The sequence below is a fragment of the Eumetopias jubatus genome, unplaced genomic scaffold (assembly GCF_037043125.1).
Source record: "Eumetopias jubatus isolate StellerSeaLion01/CBP00866 unplaced genomic scaffold, mEumJub1_p1.0 scaffold_9, whole genome shotgun sequence".
Lineage (NCBI taxonomy): Eukaryota > Metazoa > Chordata > Mammalia > Carnivora > Otariidae > Eumetopias > Eumetopias jubatus.
Window position 1 is genome coordinate 129257994 of NW_028274815.1, and position 20661 is coordinate 129278654.

Here is a 20661-nt window from a genome sequence, read left to right on the forward strand (position 1 = left end):
GTGAGCTAGGAATAGTTTCTATGTTTTCAAATGGTTGAAAACAAGTATTACAAAAATGACAAGAAACTCAAATCTCAATATCCATAAAGTTTTACGGGAACAAAGTCACTCTTATTTAAATCATCTGAGTTTTCCCACTGCAACAGCAGAGTTGAATTGTTGCAACAGAGATCGGAATGCCCACAAAACCTAAAATATTTACAGTTTGGCTCTTTACAGAAAAAGCATGCTGGCCCTTGCTTTAGACTGAGTGAGTGAGTGGTCAGGGAGGTCCTTCCTGAGGAGGTAACATTTAAGCTGAGACCGGAATGGCAAGAAAGAGGAAGGTTGGGGGTAGGAGGGCAGAAAGAACAGAAAACTAAGGTAAAAGCTTCTCTCTAATCCTATAACAGCCTTCCAAAGAGGGGCTCTGTCAAAAGCGATGATGGGACTCTGAGGTTCTGAAGGTGCAGTGGTGCCCCAGGGTCACAGAGCCATGGATCCTGAGTTGGGATAGGGAACCAGGCCTGCATGCCCTGTTCCAGCCTCTTTTCGGCCTGGCACGGCACAGGAGCCTAGGAACTGCACGTTGAATGGTTTTATTTGCCTTCCTGGGGGTAATGACCGGGGATTTTAGATTTGTTCCCAGGAATAGGTGAGAAGGGCCTGGGATTTGCCCTCAGGCCTAAGGGCAGGTGTTCTGTGGACTCCTGCTTGGCAGCAGGCCTATGACTATCATGAAACAGGCCCTGATAACAGGATCTATGGCAAGGGCAGTGGGTGAAATGCCAGGTAGAATGGGGCGACCCTCAGAGAAGCCAGGAAGTGGCTTTCATCCTGAGGAGCCCACAACTGGCAGCTTGATAGAAAAAGTCCTACCCCCAGCTCCCAGCGGCTCGATTCCAGCCAGGATCTTCTGAGGCTGGAAGGAGACTGACTCAGACAGAACCCCACTCCCAAGCTTCTACGAGCCAGTTCATCTCTGCCAGGCTCTGTGATAAAGGAGAGAAGTAGGCTGTTGGCCCCACTTTAGAGCCAGATAAATTGAGGCCATGTTGAGAACAACAGGGGGTACTTGGTAAAAACACAAACTCCACGCCTGAATCCTGGCCTCAACATTTTCCAGTGTGTGATTTCAGGCAAATGGCTTAACTTCTCTGTGCTTCAGTTTATAGATATGATAGTATCTGCCAAAAAAAAAAGTAAGGAATTAAGGAAACAAAAGTTCAGCACCACACCTACAGGAAGAACTCAATAAACATTGGCTGACCCTAAACACATTCTCTGTTAGCTTTGACAACAGCCCTAAGAGATTCTAGAGTGGCAGAGGATTCTGGGTATGAGCCAGACAGATCTGTTCTCCACCCAGTTCTTCAGGGCCAAAACCTTGAACTCATCCTTGACCCTTCTCTTTCCTTTACACACCACAGTCCCTCAGAAAACCCTGCCTTCAATATATGCCCAGAAGCCAATCATTCCTGTCATCTTCATGATATCACCTTAATCCAAACTGCCATCAGTTCTCACCCAGATTACTGCAAAAGCCTCCTAGCTGGTCAGGGGGCTGCCAACCGCCCAACTCTCCCCAAGCAAGCAAAGGGGTCTTGATAAAAAGTCAGGTCGGAGGACTCCTCTTCTCAAAACCCTGTGTTTCCTAACATGTCTAGCTTTAACTCACTCCTTTATTTATTCAATGATCATTTATTATTGAGTATCTACTATGTGCTACGTGCTGCTCTAGACACTGGAGATAAAACAGAACAAAACAGACAAAAACCTCTGCAGTCAGAAAGTTTACATCCTTCTGAAGGGAGGACAGTAAGCAAATGTAGAAGTAAAACAGATAATATGTTAGGTGTTATGGAGAAAAATAACTCAGGGAAGGTTTTGGATTTTATTTTTATTTTTTATTTAAAGATTTGTATTTATTTATTTGAGAGAGAGAGAGAGAGCACTGGGAGAGGGGCAGACCCCCGCACTGGGCAGGGAGCCTGCCATGAGGCTTGATCCCAAGACCCTGGGATCATGACCTGAGCCAAAGGCAGACACTTAACCAACTGAACCACCTAGGCGCCCGAGGTTTTAGATTTTAAACAGGGTGGTCAGTGAAGGCGTAATGAACAAGGTAAGAGTTAAATAAAAAGTCCCAAAGTGGGAGAAGGTGAGATCCAAGGGGCAACTCACAAGTGGAGTATTCTAGACAAAGGCCTGAGCAGTACAGAGGTGGAAGTGTTCCTGGTGTGTTTCACGCACACAGGGGAAGCCACTGTGACCACAGTGAAAAATGCGCAGGAGCGGGAGAGTGGATTGACCTCAGAGGGGTCAAGGGGGCCGGGTTGTTGAGTCTTGTGGGTTCTCCAAGTCTTTTTTTTTCTTTTTTTTTTCTTTGAGATTAGAAGCCAGTGGAGGTTTTATTTTTTTATTGTTATTATTAGTTTTTTTTTAAGATTTTATTTATTTATTCATGAGAGACAGAGAGAGAGAGAGAGGCAGAGGGAGAAGCAGGATCCCCTCTGAGCAGGGAGCCTGATGCGGGACTCGATCCCAGGACCCTGGGATCATGACCTGAGCTGAAGGCAGACGCTTAACCATCTGAGCCACCCAGGCACCCGTTATTATTAGTTTTAAAGATTTCATTTATTTCAGAGATCATGAGGGGAAAGGATGGGAGGGGCAGAAGGAGAAGCCGACTCCCTGCTGAGCCAGGAGCCCCAGGACTATGCAGGGCTCGATTCCAGGACCCTGGGATCATGACCTGAGCTGAAGGCAGACGCTTAACCCGTTTAACCACTGAGCCACCCAGGTGCCCCCCACCCCCCCAGTGGAGGTTTTAATTTAAGTAGGGGAATGACTAGAGTTTTAAAGGATCACTGTGCTGGGCACCTGGCTGGCTGTCTGAAGAGCATGCGACTCCTGATCTCAGGGTCTTGAGTTCAAGCCCCATGTTGGGTGTAGAGATTACTTAAATAGATAAAAAACTTTTTTTTAAGTTTTTTTAAATTTTTTTTTAAGGATCACTGGGCTCCCCTGTGTGAAAGATCACAGGAAACATCAGCAGAGCCTGTGAGACAGTTTATGGTGTAGGCAGCTACAATAGCTGTTTGAGGTATGATGGCTTGGACCAGGAAGGAGGTAGCAACAGCAGAGGTGATGTCAAACCCACACGCCTTACACAAGGTTAGGAGCCCTCCTTATGGGGTCTCCCTTACCCCTACAAGCCTTGTTCCTTCCTGGATCCCAAACCCCACAGACCACGACTAGGCACATACAGGTGTCTGACGAGTATTGGTTGACTACACAGACGAATGAATGAATGATCCAGGCCTAGGTCATCATCACCACCTATTTTATTATCTTTTAAAGATTTATTTTAGAGAAAGAGAGCATGAGCAGGGGGAAGGGCATAAGGAGAGAAGCAGATTCCCAGCTAAATGCAGAGGAGGGCGCGGGGGGGGGGGGGGGGGCTGGATCCCATGACCCTGAGATCATGACCTGAGCGGAAATCAAGAGTCTAAGGCTTAGCTGACTGAGCCACCCAGGTGCCCCTCATCATCACCTATTTTAATGATAGGCATATAGTCAGAAGTCAGTAAATGCTTACAAATAGAATACTGCACAATTCTGCAAGGCCAGGTGTCTAGTCCTCTTCACAGGGAGGAAAACTGGGGCTGAGACTGGGGACGTGTCCCCTGGGGTCCCTCTACACAGCCTAGGCTAGAAGCTTCCTTCCCAACTTTCCGTGTCAAGTCCTGGACACTGGGCGGAGAGCGTCTGCTCTCAGGGTGAGTCACAGTGACCTCACGGGAGTTCCCCTCAAACCTTCCCCGCCCCGGGCTGGAGAAAAGCCAAAACTCCATAGGGCCAGGAGGTCACCAAGCCCAAGCCGGTCAGGTGTCCTAAAAGTGCCCTGGCCGGGTCCTCCCCCGTTCAGCCCACAGAGACGAAGAGACAGAAGGGCCGCTTGCTCACGGCTGAGGCCCCGCCCCCCGCTTGTCGGCCGGCCCGCTCCTCCAGCGGAAGCCGGAAGCAAAAGCAGTCCCTGCTAGCCCCCGGCTCCGAACTCGGTGGTCTTGGAGGCTCCGCAAGATGTGGGAGAAGATGGCGGAAGAGGAGTGAGTGGGCTTTTCCCGGGCGGCGGAGGCGGCAGGGCTGGGCCCCGGCGGGTGACAGCGAGAGCCTCAGGCCTCCCTCTGGCCCTGAAAGGCGGAGCTCCTTGTGGCTCTTGGCCAGGACTGACCATGCCGGCGCCAGCGAGGAGGGCGGGAGGGACGGGCCTGGGCGCAGCCCGGCCCTGCAGCCTCCTAAGGTCAGATTCTCGTCTAGGGAACCGGCAGGCCGGGGCAGGCCTCGAAAGCCGTCCGGCGGAAACCGAAACCCCAATTCCACTTTCCCATTTTTCGGTCTTATGATCAGGGAGAGCTCCGCCGCCTCCTCCAGGAAGTCCCCCCCCCCCCACTGTAACGGTCGTTTTTCGCATCTGTTTCCTCCACGGAGTTTCATTCATTCGTTAACTGTTGGCCATTTACTCTATTCCAGGCCCTGGGCACATAGTAGTGAAGGAGGCCGACCAGGAGCCGCCCTCAGGTAGTTTCCATTCTAGTGGGGAAAGACCCTAAGTAGGCAAGATGATTTCAGAGTGCTAAAAGAAAACGGAAGTGTTAGGATGGGAGAGTCCGTCTAGGAAGAAGTGACGTGCCCGCCGAAACTAATGAGAAGGAGGGATAGGAGAGAGAACAAGCAAATGCAAAAGGCTGGAAGCAAGAAGGAGCTTAGTGTCTTTGAGGGACAGAAGGAAAGGCAGGATGGCTGGAATGTAAAGAGCGAAGGGGCTAGCTGTACAAGATGAGATGAGGGGCGGGGGTGGGCGTCCTGTGTCCCCCAGGTACTTAGCCGGAAGGACCACTCTTTAGTCCGTCTCCATATCTGCCGGGCACAACCTATTGCATGTTGTAGATGCCGTATCTATGTGAACCGGTTTGTAAAAATTAAAAAGGAATCCCCGTGGTTGAAATCTGACCCCCTCGCCTGACATCTTTTCAGATATGTCTCTTGGCTGGCTGGGTGGTCATTTCGTTTCGTCTGCTTATTTATTCAGCATATGCTCTATTGCAGACACCAGACTGGGCCTCAGCAACACAAAGCAAAAGAGGTGGTATGGCCCAGTGATTTCAAGTTTGGTCTCAAACTTGATTAGCTGAGATATTGGCCAGGTTATGCAACCTCTCTGAGCTTCAGTTATTCATGGGTAAAAAAGGGAAAGGAATAGTCCCCACCTCAGGCCTGGTATGCCTATTAAATGAGAGGTTGTATGTTATATAATCCCTGGAGTGAAGCATTTACTCAATAAACATGAGCTGTTACAATCACAATTGCAATGATAGCACCAGTTTACAGTCTGACCCCAAAGTGAGGAGAGAGCGCTGGTGAAGGACATAAGAGGTGGGGTGGGTGCAGTATTACAGAGGAGGTTACATTTGAGCCTTTAGAAATCTGAGGATTTTATAAAGCAGGGTGGGCTGTTCCAACCAGATCAACAATTGGGTAAATTCAGGTGGCTTCTTCAACTTGCTGCTATAATTCAAGGAAAAGAATGTAAACAGGAGAAATAAAGGCGCCAAGTAAATAACAGTGGATCTTGGAACGTGATGAGACTTCAGTTTGTCTCCATTTAAATCCCCCATTAAATGCCAAAGAGCAGGCAGCATTTTGTTTCTGCACTGGCCCTGATACCCCCTTGTTCCTGTCCTCTGAGTGGCTGTGTTCAGAGCACCTGAAACCACTGGTACTCTCCTGCTGTGGCAGGCAGGAATTTTCTGAATCAGTTTCTCTCTGAGGCCTGCCAGTGGTTGTAAGACTTGTGAATCCCATCATCCTCTGTGCCAGGTGCTCCTTCTGTTTGTGTATGTGTGTTGATACTCAGGCCCTTTTCCCTTTATCTAATCCTGCTGCTTTTTATGTCCAACAGGTTCCCTAACACAACTCACGAAGGTTTCAATGTCACCCTTCACACTACCCTGGTTGTCACCACGAAACTGGTGCTCCCGACCCCTGCCAAGCCCATTCTCCCTGTGCAAACGGGGGAGCAGGCTCAGCAGGAGGAACAGTCAAGCGGCATGACCATCTTCTTCAGCCTCCTCGTCTTAGGTGAATGTGGAGACACCCTCATTTGCCATCTTGAGTGTCTGTGTGTGCTGTCTATAAGGCCAACCCTGTCTAAGCCACCATTTACTTGATGTCAAGTCTTCCTTTCATTTGGTTTGATGTCAAAACACTGAGGGACAATGATCAGTTCATAAGAGGCACTCCTTTTTCTATAAAATCATCGAGCCTAGCAATTTTGAAGTGCTCTTTATATAATATCTTAGATGTCATTTGAAAGAAAGAAGGGATTTTTGACCTAGAAAGAACCTTGAACGTCTTCTAGTTTAATGGATTTCAAACACTACTCATGAGTGTGTGTGTGTGTGTGCGTGTGTGTGTGTGTGCGTGTGTGTGTGTGTGCGTGTGTGTGTGTGTGTGTGTGTAGGTGGTGGTGGGAGCAGGAGGTGGGCTGAGTCAAATGGGAGGGCATCTGACTTTCTGACCAGAGCAGCATTTTGTCTCCTGTTAGGCTTCTGTGTAAATTTTATTTAATTAAAGGTTTTGTTGCTGAGTAAAAGATCAGACACCCCTTTCCTTACCCTCTGTCTCCCATTAACCGTGGTTATGACTTTTACCATGTCTGTATACCACCTATGTTGTTGTTTACTTATGTAATGTTTTTCTTTGAACAGATTCACTCTCAAAAGTCTCGTTTTGTTCAACCTCCTCCAGTCATGGGTGAGAAAATTTAGGCCTAGAGAGATCAAGCAATTGACATGCCTGGTTTCTGGAAGACCAGAGATTAATATTTGGGTTGCCAGACATCAGTCGAGAAGTTTAGGTAAAATGCAATAACTTAGATGCCTCCTAGAGACTGTAGACAACTGTTTTAGACCAAAAAACAAAACAAAACAAAAAGTCGAAACTGCACAACCACTTTGGACCAGCTGACAGAGGAAGAAATAACTTCAAATTTGACCCAAATCCAAACTCTTACTGGATGAGTAAAGTTGGCATAGTTACATTTTCCAGTTTTCTTTTCATGATACTGAGCCGTATTTCTAATTAGATTAGGTCTTTTCAGAGGAATGGGAACTACAACCTGATTGAAAGGCACGAAGCATTTCGCTGATGTCATTGAGGACTTTTTTGAAAACTGGAACTTCTTTCACATTTATATTCAGATTCTGTTAATGGTCAAATAATTTTAATAACCTAATCATTTGATTTAAAATCCCAGGACTCAGCCTTATCTCTCTCAGATCCTAAAAAACTTTTAAATTGGGGGCACCTAGGTGGCTCAGTTGGTTGAACATCCGACCCTTGGTCTCAGGTCTTGAGCTCATGGCTGTGAATTTGAGCCCTGTGCCGGGTTCCGTGCTAGTCGAGTAGCCTGCTTAAAAAACAAAACAGAACAAAAAAACCCATACAACTTTTAAATCGAATACTGCAAAAGTACACAAACCACAAGCGTGCAGTGTCCTATATGGACCTGATATGCTCAAGTAATTGTGTACCTTGTGAATGTAGTTGAATTCTGCTCCTAGGGGATTATTCCGACAAAGACTCTTTTGTTTTTCCTTTTTCCTCTGTGATAGTAGTTGAATATAAACAAAGCAGTTCTTTTCTTGATTAAGAAGTCTTTAGTACCTGACTCCTTAATCCTGAAGGACCAGTATTATTAGCCTTTTTACATTGTTGTCAGCTTGATAAGGTAGACAGCATACAAGACAGGCCTGGAAGAAAACTTTTGTTTTGTAGTCACTTTGTTTCATGGGAAGATAATAAGGCTAAGTCAGACTTTCCAAAGTAATTTTCAGGGTGTGGGGCATTGTAGGTTAGTTTGTGCCAGAAACCACAAAACAGGTTGTTATAGCGCTTTTTAATCCTGGCAAGACCCTGCGCAGTGGTAACAGATCTTTGGGGCCAGAAAGGTCTGAGCTGTATTTATTAGTGCTATATATTTCACTTGGATCGTCTTTTCAAACAGTTCATAAACCTAGAGTCACACTAGCGTCAGGTGGGTTTTGTTTTCGCCTCATCAGACTGTTGGCAGTCTACAAATCGGTATCTCCGCTTTATATGTGTAGGTCAGCATGCAGTAGCAGAATGGAATGCTTTCTTTTTCAATAAATTTGAAGACATTTTTGCTCCTTTCTTGTATGTTATCAACAGTATATTTTATATCTTAGATGTCCAAACAATATACATCTGATAAGGTTAAAAAAAATTACAGTTAATAAGTATCTTGCTAACTCACTAAATACATGAACTGCAGTGAATTGAGGGAAATACTAGTCCATAGTTTATTCTAGACTTCAGGAACTCCTAACCTGGGACACATTTAATCACTTTTGTTTACTGTTTCATTTTTTTTTTTTTTTAAGATTTTTATTTATTTGACAGGGAGAAAGACAGCCAGAGAGGGAACACAAGCAGGGGGAGTGGGCAGAGGGAGAAGCAGGCTTACCACAGAGCAGGGAACCTGATGCGGGGCTCCATCCCAGGACCCTGGGATCATGACCTGAGCCGAAGGCAGACACTTAACGACTGAGCCACCCAGGCGCCCCTACTATTTTATTTTTTTTAAGATTTTTTTATTGGGGCGCCTGGGTGGCTCAGCCGGTTGGGCGTCTGCCTTTGGCTCAGGTCATGATCTTAGGGTCCTGGAATCGAGCCCAATGTCAGGTTCCCTGCTCAGCGGGGAGCCTGCTTCTCCCTCTCCCTCTGCCTGCTACTCCCCCTGCTTGTTTTCTCTGTCTCTATTATTTCAGAGAGAGCACAGAGAGGGGAGGGGCAGAGGGAGAGGGACAAGCAGACTCCCCACTAAGCAGGGAGCTCAATGCGGGGCTCAATCCCGGGACCCATGAGATCATGACCTGGGCCGAAGTCAGACACTTAACTGAGCCCCTCAGTTACTGCTTTTGTTTACTATTTTAGTCAAGTCAAATGAAAGTGTAACTTTTATGTCCTATAAGCTTGTGAAAAGATTTCAGTGTATTCCCCTTTTTTGAGGAGGGATGCCAAAACTCTTGTTACTTTTGACTTCAGAAGCTTGAAATCAGTTGATTTACACTTAACCGTTGATGATCTTTGACTCTGCAGAAACAATGGTGAGTCATTTTTTTTGACTTACATTAGAGTTAACAGTTAGCATCATTTGACACATTTTATGGGCCATTAAATTTCTGGAGTTATTAAAATTGATATGCCTATGTTTTAATATAGTTTCCATAATTATTACTTCGGCCATGAACATTTAGAAGTATATTCACTTGGAGTATACCTATCCTCCTTACCACACAGAAGTTTTTGCCCTTCTTTTTTTCCAAGTATACTTGAAAACATGTACTTGTTGGTGTATAGGCGCATATACGTTCATAAGCACATTCACACGTATAAGCACATCTAGCTTGGATTTTGTTTTAATATAAATAGGATCCTATAACTTGCTTTTTCATCTCACAGAATGTCTTGGAGGTCTTTTTCTGTTATTACTCTTTTTTGTATCTACTTCATCTTTTTTCTTTTTTTTTTTAAGATTTTATTTATTTCAGAGAGAGAATGAGAGATAGAAAGCACGAGAGGGAAGAGGGTCAGAGGGAGAAGCAGACTCCCTGCTGAGCAGGAAGCCCGATGTGGGACTCGTTCCCGGGACTCCAGGATCATGACCTGAGCCGAAGGCAGTCGCTTAACCAACTGAGCCACCCAGGCGCCCCATCTTTTTTTCTTTTAAAGAATGTATATTTGTTAAAAGAAACAAAATATATCCCATTTTAACCATTTTACAGTGTATGATTCAGTGGCATTTAGTACACTCACGATGTTGTGCAACCACCACCATTATCTAGTTCCAGAATGTTCTCATCACCCCAAAGGGAGACCCAGTACCCTTTAAAAGCTGTCACTCCCCATCCTCCCCTACCCACAGTCTCTAGTAAACACTATTTTGCTTTCTATTCCTAGGAATTTGCCTACTCCATTTCAGGCAAATAGCATCATACAATATGTGACCTTTTATATCTGGCTTTTTTCAGTTAGCATTGTATCTTCAAGGTTCATCCGTGTTGTAGCGTGTGTTAGAACTGCGTTAATTATTATGGGTGAATAATAATCCACTGTAGATACAGCACATCATGTGTATCCACTCATCAGTTGATGGACATTTGGCTTGTTTCTACGTTTTGGCTATTGTGAATAGTGCTGCTGTCGACATTTGTGAGAAAAGTCAGACGTTATTCTTATTTTGGCGACTGAGGAACAAAGGCAGTTGGGAGGGAGGTGGTGGGTGCCTGTGATTAAGGGCCCAGGGTTGGAATTGGGCTCAACCCTGCAGCACCCACCAGTGATGTGAGATTATGATAATAATTAGTTAAGAGGGGTGTTGGGGGTCAAATGAGACAGTGTTTGGGAAGTGCTCAGTGCACCACCTGGCTCATGGGGAGCCCTCTCCCAGTGGGAGCCCTAGTACCTAGCTGAGGGGCAGGCACCCCATCTTTTGGTCTCTGATGTTCTCATCACCAGACCAAAATATTTACTTTGTCCCCTTTGTATAAGACTCTCACTTCCTTCTCTATTCCAAGAGAACCTATCACATGGAGGCAAAATACATTGTGTCAGCATCTTCTGTTGCAGTTATATTTGCATAAAAGTGATTTCGTTGACTTCCTTCTCACCATTTCAGGTTTCCCAGTTGATTATTTCAAAAAAAGTTGAAGACTTCTCAGAATCAGATTGATTCAAAAAATGATTGTATGAGGCTTAACAGGTTAGAAAAACATTAGATGTCTGTTGCTCCTTCAGTAAACCCTGGAACACAAACTAGTCCAGGCATATAAAGAAATATGGAGACAATGTTATAAACACTGTGAGTCTGTTTCCGGGTTAAGAAATAAGAGCTTGAAAATATAACTGCAGTTTATTATGTCATTGTCCCTTGTACATTTTCCTGGCAGCACCCCCAGAAGTAACCATGGCTTTGAACTTGGTGTTTATTATTTGAAATTGTGCCATTTTAATAATGTCTTATTTTTTCCCCACAGCTATCTGCATCATATTGGTGCATTTACTGATCCGATACAGATTACATTTCTTGCCAGAGAGTGTTGCTGTTGTTTCTTTAGGTAAGTGCTTATCAGTGATCCTATAAGAAAAGCAGTAACAATAACTTTTTTTTTTTAGTGTCTTCTTAGTGCCAGGAACCACATGAGATGTGGTACGTTCCTGATTTCATTTAAGCCTCACTGCCACTTGCCATGAGGGTATTATGATCCCATTTTACAGATGAGGACACTGTGGCTTCAGAGACGGGCGATGACCTCCTAGAGATCACATAGATGCCCCTCTGTATAACTTGAAGGCCTTTCTGCTTCTAGAACTACCCTTGGGGCACATTGACCTCTGTTACCAGGCTGTGCAGACACCCAACTCAACTAAGGCGAGTAATTGACACTTAATTCATAGGGTCACTGAATTTTATAGCCAGAAGGGACTCTCACTTCAGGTCTAGGAGTAGGAATGGCTCACTTCCATGTCAGTCAGATCTAAAGTCTTCAGGAGCATTCCATTCTACCTCACTTAATTTCTCTCTTGTTTCCTGCGGCAGTTAATCGTTAAGATAGTTAGCCTCTGTATGTCAACTATAATTCAATAATAAATAATAAAAGAAAAGATAATTAGCCTCTGTTTAGAGGGAATGAATCGGTGTAATAACAGATGCGAGCTCACATGACAGTTAATTGAAATGGTTAATGAAGGAAGGTATAGGGACCTTATTTTTCAGTAAGTATTAAAATCAAGACTAAAATGTGGGTGGGAAGGGCGCCTGGGTGGCTCAGTCGTTAAGCATCTGCCTTCGGCTCAGGTCATGATCCCAGGGTGCTGGGATCGAGTCCCACATTGGGTTCCCTGCTCGACAGGAAGCCTGCTTCTCCCTCTCCCACTCCCCCTGCTTGTGTCCCTCTCTCGCTATCTCTCTCTCTGTCAAATAAATAAATGAAATCTTTAAAAAAATAAAATAAAACGGGGGGGTGCTTAAGGCATAGTATATAAGCTTTCACTAAGATCAGCTAAGGCGTTCATGAGTTTATGAAATTGTAGTTACTTTTATTAGATTCCACTTGTCTACTAATGATATTTAATTTTTCCTTATCATTGATGGTCTGTAAGTTAATTTTCTTTGCCTTATAGGTCTTGTTTAGCATATGTAGTAGTACTTTTGCAGTATAACGATGGTTTAGGTTAGCTTTGGAGATGAACATTCAGACTTTGATTCACCTCCTCCTGTACCATCGGCATTCCTACTACCCTGGTTCAGCCCCTCCTGTGTTTTCCCTGGGCCTCACGTTACTACTAAGTGTCAGGTTCTCGCCTGTGAGCTTTTGCATTGCCACCTCATGTAAACCTCATAACCCACCAGTGATGCCACATCTTAAGGAGCTACACCACTGGATAGTACTGATCTTCAGTGAAGAGTTGGAAAACAATTTTTCTCAGAGTTCCCGTTCTTTATTTAGCAGGCTCTAGAGTGGCACATCCTGGTAGATTCGAACAACCTTAGCTAACGAGATAGTCTTTGAGCTCTAAGCATGGGATGATCATTTATTAACATCCCTTTCCTGCTATCAGGCATACTAAAAATAACCTACACAACTAATACCTATTCTGGGACATTCAGTAAAGACTTAAAACATGACTCCAAGGAATGTACAGTTTTGCGGTCAGTTTTCATAGTTTCTTAGAATAAGAACGGTAGTTGGTGTGTATTTAGGTATTCCATGTGCACATGGAAACGATAGTTCTTATAATTTGGTTTGGAATGTCATGTTCTTCGCTCTGAATGTTTGGGTAACTGCTTGTGTTAGGAGTTACAGCAGACATTGTTTGTTGCCTGCCCATGGGGCTTTCCCCCTTCTTCCTTGAAAATAGAACCCTAATTTTGATTTTATTTATTTATTTTTTAAAGATTTTATTTACTTATTTGACAGAAATTGATAGCGAGAGCAGGAACACAAGCAGGGGGAGTGGGAGAGGGAGAAGCAGGCTTCCAGCCAAGCAGGGAGCCTGATGTGGGGCTCGATCCCAGGACCCTTGGATCATGACCTGAGCCAAAGGCGGATGCTTAATGACTGAGTTACCCAGGTGCCCTGCTAATTTTGATTTTAAATTTGAAATAACATATCAAAAGGTATCTTGCCACAGTTGCACTCAAAGAAGTCGGGCTCCTCCACGTCAAGACTGGTCTTTATGCCATCATGATAATTCCACTCTGCCATTGATTGGTTGAACGGGGTGAAGGCAGCAAGGCAGTATGAAACCCCGTTCTGGCCTGTGAGACCACGGAGAAGGGCTGAGGTGCACGGCACTCTATCCTCTCTGATAAAAAAAAAAAATCTCCCCTACCTTTGATGCTGTCCTGTGAGGATGTGATGCCTGGAGAACTTGTGGACGTCTTGTGATCACTGTGGCTCAGACACAAAAGCCAGAATGCTAAGGATCGCCAAGGGGACAGATGGGAAACCCGGATTCTTGACTGCGTTGTTGGTTTTGTTGAATTGATAGTTCTAAAGCTGCCTGTTATATGAAATAACAAACATCTGTGGTTGAAGCCATTTTTGGGCAGGTGTTCTTTTACTTGCAGCTAAAAGCATCTTAACTGATACAGGACTCTTTTCACTTAAGCAAGAAAATCAGTTAAAATTGATTCAAAGCAAACACATTGGTGGGGGTGGAGTTGTACACCCATTGGCCCATGGAACCGAGAAAGCTACGGGGGGCTCTAACTTCAGACTTAGCTGGATCAAGTCTCCTAGACTCCGTTTTTCTTCATTTCTCAACAGTGCTTCCCTTTGTTTTGGCTTCACTCTCAGGCAGGCTCTCTCCTGAACCTTTCCAGCTTCAGGTGTACTATCCTTACAGTAGCAATCACAGAGGGAAGAGTGACCTCCTCTTCTCCCTGTTTCCACCAGAAGTTGTAGGATGAACTCTGACCTCATGGCCTCCCCAGCCTGGACAGGCAGTGGAATGGTGGGGATTGGCCAAGGCTCTCCATCTACAGGGTTAATTTCTTCACTGATGTAGCAGAAATAACTAGCCTGTACAGCCAGGTCATGGGAGGGTTGATGGAGAGTAAGTCTTGCTTTCAAAACTTCCGTTAGCTAACTCAGGTGATTGGAATGCTAAGAGCAGTTCCAGGGAGAGTGGCAGAGTCCAGAAAGTATTTTTTATTATGTTAGAGGACATTTGGTTAGAATTTGGAAATGCTGACAAAGCTATCAAAATAGTCCTGTATTTCATAAAGCTATGTAAATTGAAGGAGAACTTTTTTTCTCTTACTGGAGCAAAGTGTAACAAAATACTGATATATCACCATTTCAAGAGTTTCCAAGTTTTGTGCCAACAAAGAATCTAGATGAAGCTGCCAGAGAAAATGGGGTTTTCCTTCTTTCAGGGATAAACTCTCCTGGCCTACCTCTTCTAGCCCAGAGTTGCTTTTCAGTTTGCCGTCATTTAGAGACACGATTGGCCTTTGATGTTAAACATTCAGAGTTCCTAAGAAATTATTGGTATAGAAAAGGACTATCTGCCCTTTAAAAGCACATTTTCCCCCTTCTATTTTATTGTGTTTTCAGATGAATCTCCAGACTTTTCTCATTCTTTTATAAAAAAGTATCAACATGAAATTTTAAAAGATATTTTCTTGACCCTTCAAAGCTTTTGGATACTTTCTGGAATTCTGTAGCTTAGGCCTTTGAAAAAAATTTTTTTTCTCTTTTTTGCACAGAGAGCTATACAGAAACAGAAAAATCCTTTTCATTGACAATTTCAGCTATTTTTATTATGCTTCCTTCTCTTCCAGACCACATGTAGGCATATACATGGAGATTAGATGACTTTACTTGGTTTGAGTTTATATCATTTTTTGTGTTCTTTCGTTTTTACTACTCCTTCCGTATATTAAGTTCATATATTTACTTTTGTTGGTGCTGATTCACTATATATTTTGGGCTGAAATTTATAAGGTTTAAAAATGAAATAATTGTACTGCCTACTACCCACTGTTGTATGTAGCAAAACAGGAGATTTCTCTCCTCCCCTCCCCTCAGTCATACTTTATTTTAGAGAGAAAAGTCAGAAGGGGTTAAGTAAGTACTGGAAATTTGCCCTATCCGATGCCAGTACTACCAATTAGACAACCCAGATTTGATTGCATCACTGACTAGGGTGCACACAGGAGTGCTCCCTTGTCATAACCTTCTTAATCTGTGCCTTTAGTTTTATAAACTCATTCTTGTTTTGACTAAAGGATTTTAATTTTTTTAATTTAGTGCTCTTTGTGTCATTGGGGGTTTTAAGTGGAAAGTGATGAAAAAAATCACTTGGTTCCTGAGTTATTGACGAAAAGTAATTCAGGAAAAAACAGATGTAGTAATGATACTCTAATTGTACTTAAGTTCTAAAAAAAATTTTTCTTTTTTTTTTTTAGACAAAGTGAGAATCCTAGCTGTAACTATAACAGCTTCTGTTCCTTTTTAGACTATTAAAGTCTAATGCTGACACAGCTTACAGTGTCTCACGAGGAACTCTCTCTGAATCTGAGGTGCTTTGATTTTTCTTTTTCTTTTTTTTAAGATTTTGTTATTTGAGAGAGAGAATGAGAGAGAGAGCGAGCACATGAGAGAGGGAGAGTCAGAGGGAGAAGCAGACTGAGCAGGGAGCCCGATGCGGTACTCGATCCCAAGACTCCAGGATCATGACCTGAGCTGAAGGCAGTCGCTCAACCAACTGAGCCACCCAGGCGCCCCTGCTTTGATTTTTCTTAGAGAAGAAATAGGCATTCGTTTGTTGGTGTTAAGAGTAGCTGTCTTAGAGGCAGAGGCCAAAATTGGTTGTCAAATTGACAAAATGATCACATTAGACTCAGGATTTTCGAGGCCGTCGCATTCCAAGGAAGGGTGCTAGCGCAGACTCTTAGTTCCTGGACACAGGTCAGAGGTGATGAGGTCTCCTTGGAACACCTGTTGCTCTTTTACTGCCGTGAACTCAATGTGTGCTCGGTGTGGAATAACTTCCTCCTTTTTCCTGGAGTCTTGCTTGGATTTCCCTAGTTTTATGATCATCTTCTCTTAGTTGAGCATTTTATCATCCGTAGGTTGGATTTCATATTTAAATCTCCTAGTTATGCCAGAGTAGGGAGATAGGCTAAATTTTAAAACATGAAATGTTATTAAATAATTGTATTCTGACATCTGCGTTTTGGGTTGATTTCTTGAATTTCCTCTCTCACCACTTAAATGTTCTCCTCTGTGGTGGAAAAAGGAATAATGTGAGCTACTTTTTTTTTTTTAAAGATTTTCTTTGTTTATTTGAGGGAGCGAGAGCGCATGAGAGGGGGGAGGGTCAAAGGGAGAAGCAGACTCCCCGCTGAGCAGGGAGCCTGATGCGGGACTCGATCCCGGGACTCCAGGATCATGACCTGAGCCGAAGGCAGTCACTTAACCAACTGAGCCACCCAGGCGCCCTAATGTGAGCTACTTTAAAACAAAACATATAAAACAGGCTTTCCCCAGAAAACAAACAGCGCTGAGGTATGGATTCCCATCTTTTAATTAGAGTATCTTTGAGGTATCTGCTTTCAAATAGGTGGCAGAATCAAGGATTGGATTTTCAAAATTACCTTATGATAATATAACTTGATTCTATAATTACAGCTGCCAAAATGTGCTAAAAATATTTTCAAAACAATCATTTGTGGGTAAAAGAGTATTACATAATTATATTCCTTTTTGCTTCATTATATAGTAGCAGGTCTATCTCCTCATGATGAACAGGGTCAATTATCCCTGCCAGTATGGTAACCTGTTTCTAGGCCTGCTGGTCTTTTGGCTCAAGGAGCCCAAAGGGACCAGGCAGCAGCCACTGTAACTCTTACTATGTGAACCCTGGGGTAATGTCACCTTCTGGGAGCCAGGACCTTTCGACCCCCTGAGCCTGAAGTTGCAGCCTAAGGAAGCAGAAGTTCCCCAAGTAGGGATCGCTGGTCCCAGATGAGTCCCTGAGAATGATGTTGAGTGGGGCCACTCCTACTTTTACCCATTGTGTGTTGTCTGTACCCATGCTTACCCCTGCGGATGTACCGCCCTATAATGGCCATTGGTGTTTTGTTTTGTTTAAGATTTTTATTAGAGAGAGAGATCACGTGCGCATAAAGGGGGGAGTGAGGGAGAGGCAGATGGAGAGGGAGAAGCAGACTCCCTGCTGAGCAGGGAGCCCCATGCGGGCTCCATCCCAGGACCCTGGGATCACAACCTGAGCCAAAGGCAGACGCTTAACCAACTGGGCCACCCAGGTGCCTCTGGCTATTGGTTTAAGGAGTAAATTGCATCCTTGGGGGGAGCTCCATTCTTCATAGCATGTCCTCTCCAAGTTGGTGCCTCAGCTTCTCTGAGACCCCCTTACCACTCTGGCTGGCCAGCAGCTTCTGCATGGGGTGGTATGTGGTATAGGACCATGTGGAGTCCGTGGTCACATGCCCACTGCTGCCCCTTCTTTGCCATAAAGGGAGTCTCTTAGTTTGAAAGTGGATCAGGCACTTGTGGGCCCTGGACAGTGGCACTAGCCAAAAGACATACAGCCAGCACACGCGTCAGTCTCAGTCAGGATGAACTACCGCCCTTTCCATTGATGTAATGGAGTTGCCATCCTGTAGCTAGCTGGTCTTCACAAGGGATGGAACCACATCAGGTGATAGGTGTTGGTCTCTGTGGCTGTCCAGTGCTCCACTCGGCAATGGCAGTAGCTTGCACAGCCATGGTGTGAGGGCTTCATGCTGTCGAGCCCCTGCCCAGCTCCCGTCTCTGCCACCATATCTTCTGTGTTCATGAGCCCATTGCACAAACACTGACGTGGCTGAGCCGAGAGGCGGGCTGAATCCTCCATGAACCAAGCTTGGGTTTTTCCTCTTGTCAGCTGGTCATGAAGAACTCCCAACGAGGCGGTATGTAAGGCCATATGTAGGAACCGAGAGAGGTGTTGACATAACAGCCATAGCGGGCACAGAGGCCTGGGGCGCCTGTTCACGCCTGTGTCCTCTAGGCCCACACAAGCCTGATCTGCAATGTAACACTTTCATCTTACAATGCATTGCTGCTGGGCCCACCTGGCCTTAGAGCTGGGTAGATATGGCAACCTCTCTTAGAAAGGACAGTTCTGAGCACATGAGCACTTGATGTCCTATGCTCAGATACTCTGTCTCTACCAGGGCCCCAGAGCATGCCAGGAGCTCTTTGGGTTTTTATCCTCAGGTGTTTTTCAAATGGTGTATAGTTTCTCTGCTGCAAATGGCAAGACCTTGCTCCAGAACCCCAGAGATCTATGCTGAGCAGCCCTCCTATTGCAGCTTGCCTGAGACATCACACACCATCCCTTTCTACCATAGATACTTCTACTACTGTGCGGTCTTCCACTTGGTACGGCAGAAGCAGCAAAGCTGCTTGAACTGCAGCCCGACCTGCTGCAGGGCCCTTTCTTCTGGGCCCCGCTCAAAACTTTCAGCCTCCTAAACCAGCAAATGGATTGAAGTAGTTTTCTTCAAACCTGGAGGAGGCCTACCAGGCCTTGCGCTTCTTTCTCAGTGGTGGGAGGCGGAACGTGCTTTGCTTGAAGGCATGTTCTGTCATGCTGCAGACCACTTGACCCCTAACAGCTTCCCTGGTGGGCAGGTCCCTGAAACTTTCTATCCTCTGAAGCCTCTGTGTCTCACCAAGACATTGACTCGCCACTTCTTGTCATATCAGATTAACATGATATCCACAGTCTAGTGGACCAATGTGTTGTCCCGGGGAATGTCCATATGGCCTGGGTCCTTTGGGACTAGGTTATGACAGAAAGCAGGAATTAACAGAAGGCGTTTGACTTATTTAGAGCTTCTTTGTAATCTCTAAATAGCCCGGGGAGCTCTGTATTCCAGCAAGGAGGTGGGGGCACTTCTCCCAGCCCAGAGGGTCCACAGGAATCTGGAGGTTCAAGGTGTTCGTGTACATCTCCCCAAGATAACTCCCCCACGTCTCAGAGTCCCACTTCTTCCTTAGCAGGCCTGGCAGGAGGAGGTATAGATGGACCTTCTTGAGTTCAACTTTCTCGGAAGATCTGCCCCTCTGGCGGTTAAGTCCCATGCCTGCTCTTCAGCTCTAGAAGCCCTCCAGCTGCAGGTGATGGGGGTCTACTTACATGTTGCCAAGGAAGCCCTATGACTCTCACCCTTTGCTTTTAGGTTGGTGATTGCCTGAGCCTGGTCATTTTCTCTTTCCAAACATCAGTGGCCCCCAGCAAGCACCACACAATTCCACTGTTCTTGTTTCCCCCACCCCTCTCCAACCCTGCAGATACTGCCTGAGCCACTGCCTCCCACCCATGTGCCCACCTGGCTGGACACAAGGGAGTTCTAGCAGTCCAGGGCAGTCCCAGGTGAGTGACTGCCAGGACTTTACCACCACGCTGGGGTCCTCGTTGCTCACTGGCTGCTGCGTAATCCAACCCCAGAAGCACAGCACCTTTCGAATTTGCTTCCTGGAACCACTCCACTCCTGGAACCAGTGGTCTTAAGCTGGCTGCCTAAAAGCAGAGTCTGAGATGGTTGGGGAACAGATAATTTATGGAGGGGTGCTCTTTATGAATAAATCTGTGAGGAAGGGAGGAAGCCAGACTAGGGGAGGAGAAAGAGCCAAACACCGGGCTGGATCTCAGTTTCAGCCCAGCCAGGGCCTCACTAGGAAGACAATGGAGCAAGAACCCATGCTGTGGTTGTCCCTTTTTAAAGCCGGGGGTTGGACTCCTAATGCCGGCTCAGTGAGTCATGGGCTGTGAACTGGTGCAGAGCGGGCACAACTTCCTGATAAGTGCCTTTGGGCAGCTGAGGGCACTTCTCTGGAGTAAGGGACAGCTGTGAGCACTTAGCAGCCAGCGTTCTCAGCAGCTCACACAGATGGGCCCAGTGAAGGGAGCTGGGCACGCGTCACGGCGTGAGAATGAAAAATGCCTGTAACCTTGACCCAACAATCCCTCTTTCAAGGGTTTTTGCTCTGGATGCCCCCACCCATGGGGAATCGTATTTATTTAGATGGGAATGGCAGTGATAGCAAAAGCCTAGAAAAAAGCCCAGAGACTCAAATTTTCAGAGTATTCTTCTACCTTTTAAGTTTTGAACCATGTGCATCTGTTATATAATCAAATAAAGATAAAATCATTCTTAAACAATTCTGGATCTGCTATTATTCACTAGGTAAGTGATGCTGGGCCTTAGCCTCGGTTTCCTTATTTATAAAGTGTAGTCAACAGGACCTTCACTTCCTAGAGTTGCAGATATCGAGCAGGGTAATACATAGAATTCGTTTAGTATAATGTCTACCTGCTAAGTAATCATTAACTGTTAGCTGGGGCTATTAATATTATCATCTATATTATTTTTTTTAAGATTTTATTTATTTATTTGAGAGAGAGAGAATGAGAGACAGAGCATGAGAGGGAAGAGATTCAGAGGGAGAAGCAGACTCCCTGCTCAGCAGGGAGCCGGATGTGGGACTCGATCCCGGGACTCCAGGATCA

The 20661-nt window shown here is 45.2% G+C and overlaps 1 protein-coding gene across 10 annotated transcripts in view; it reads left to right on the top strand.

Annotated features, from left to right (window-relative positions):
- Nucleotides 1-3932: 3932 nt before the first annotated feature.
- SLC9A8 (solute carrier family 9 member A8) overlaps nt 3933-20661 on the top strand; it is a 68328-nt gene continuing 51599 nt past the window's right edge. For 4 of the 10 annotated variants that reach the window (XR_003612590.2, XR_003612589.2, XR_003612591.2 and 1 more), the window contains exons 1-4: nt 3941-4091; nt 4516-4563; nt 5945-6123; nt 11103-11183. Coding sequence is in view for 6 of the 10 variants with exons in the window: in XM_028125250.2 (XP_027981051.1) it covers nt 4066-4091; nt 4516-4563; nt 5945-6123; nt 11103-11183 (334 nt within the window). In the remaining 4 variants the exon portion in view is untranslated. Of the gene's footprint in view, nt 4092-4515; nt 4564-5944; nt 6124-11102; nt 11184-20661 lie in introns of all 10 variants that reach the window. The other 6 variants (XR_003612592.2, XM_028125251.2, XM_028125253.2 and 3 more) reach the window with 6 other exon arrangements.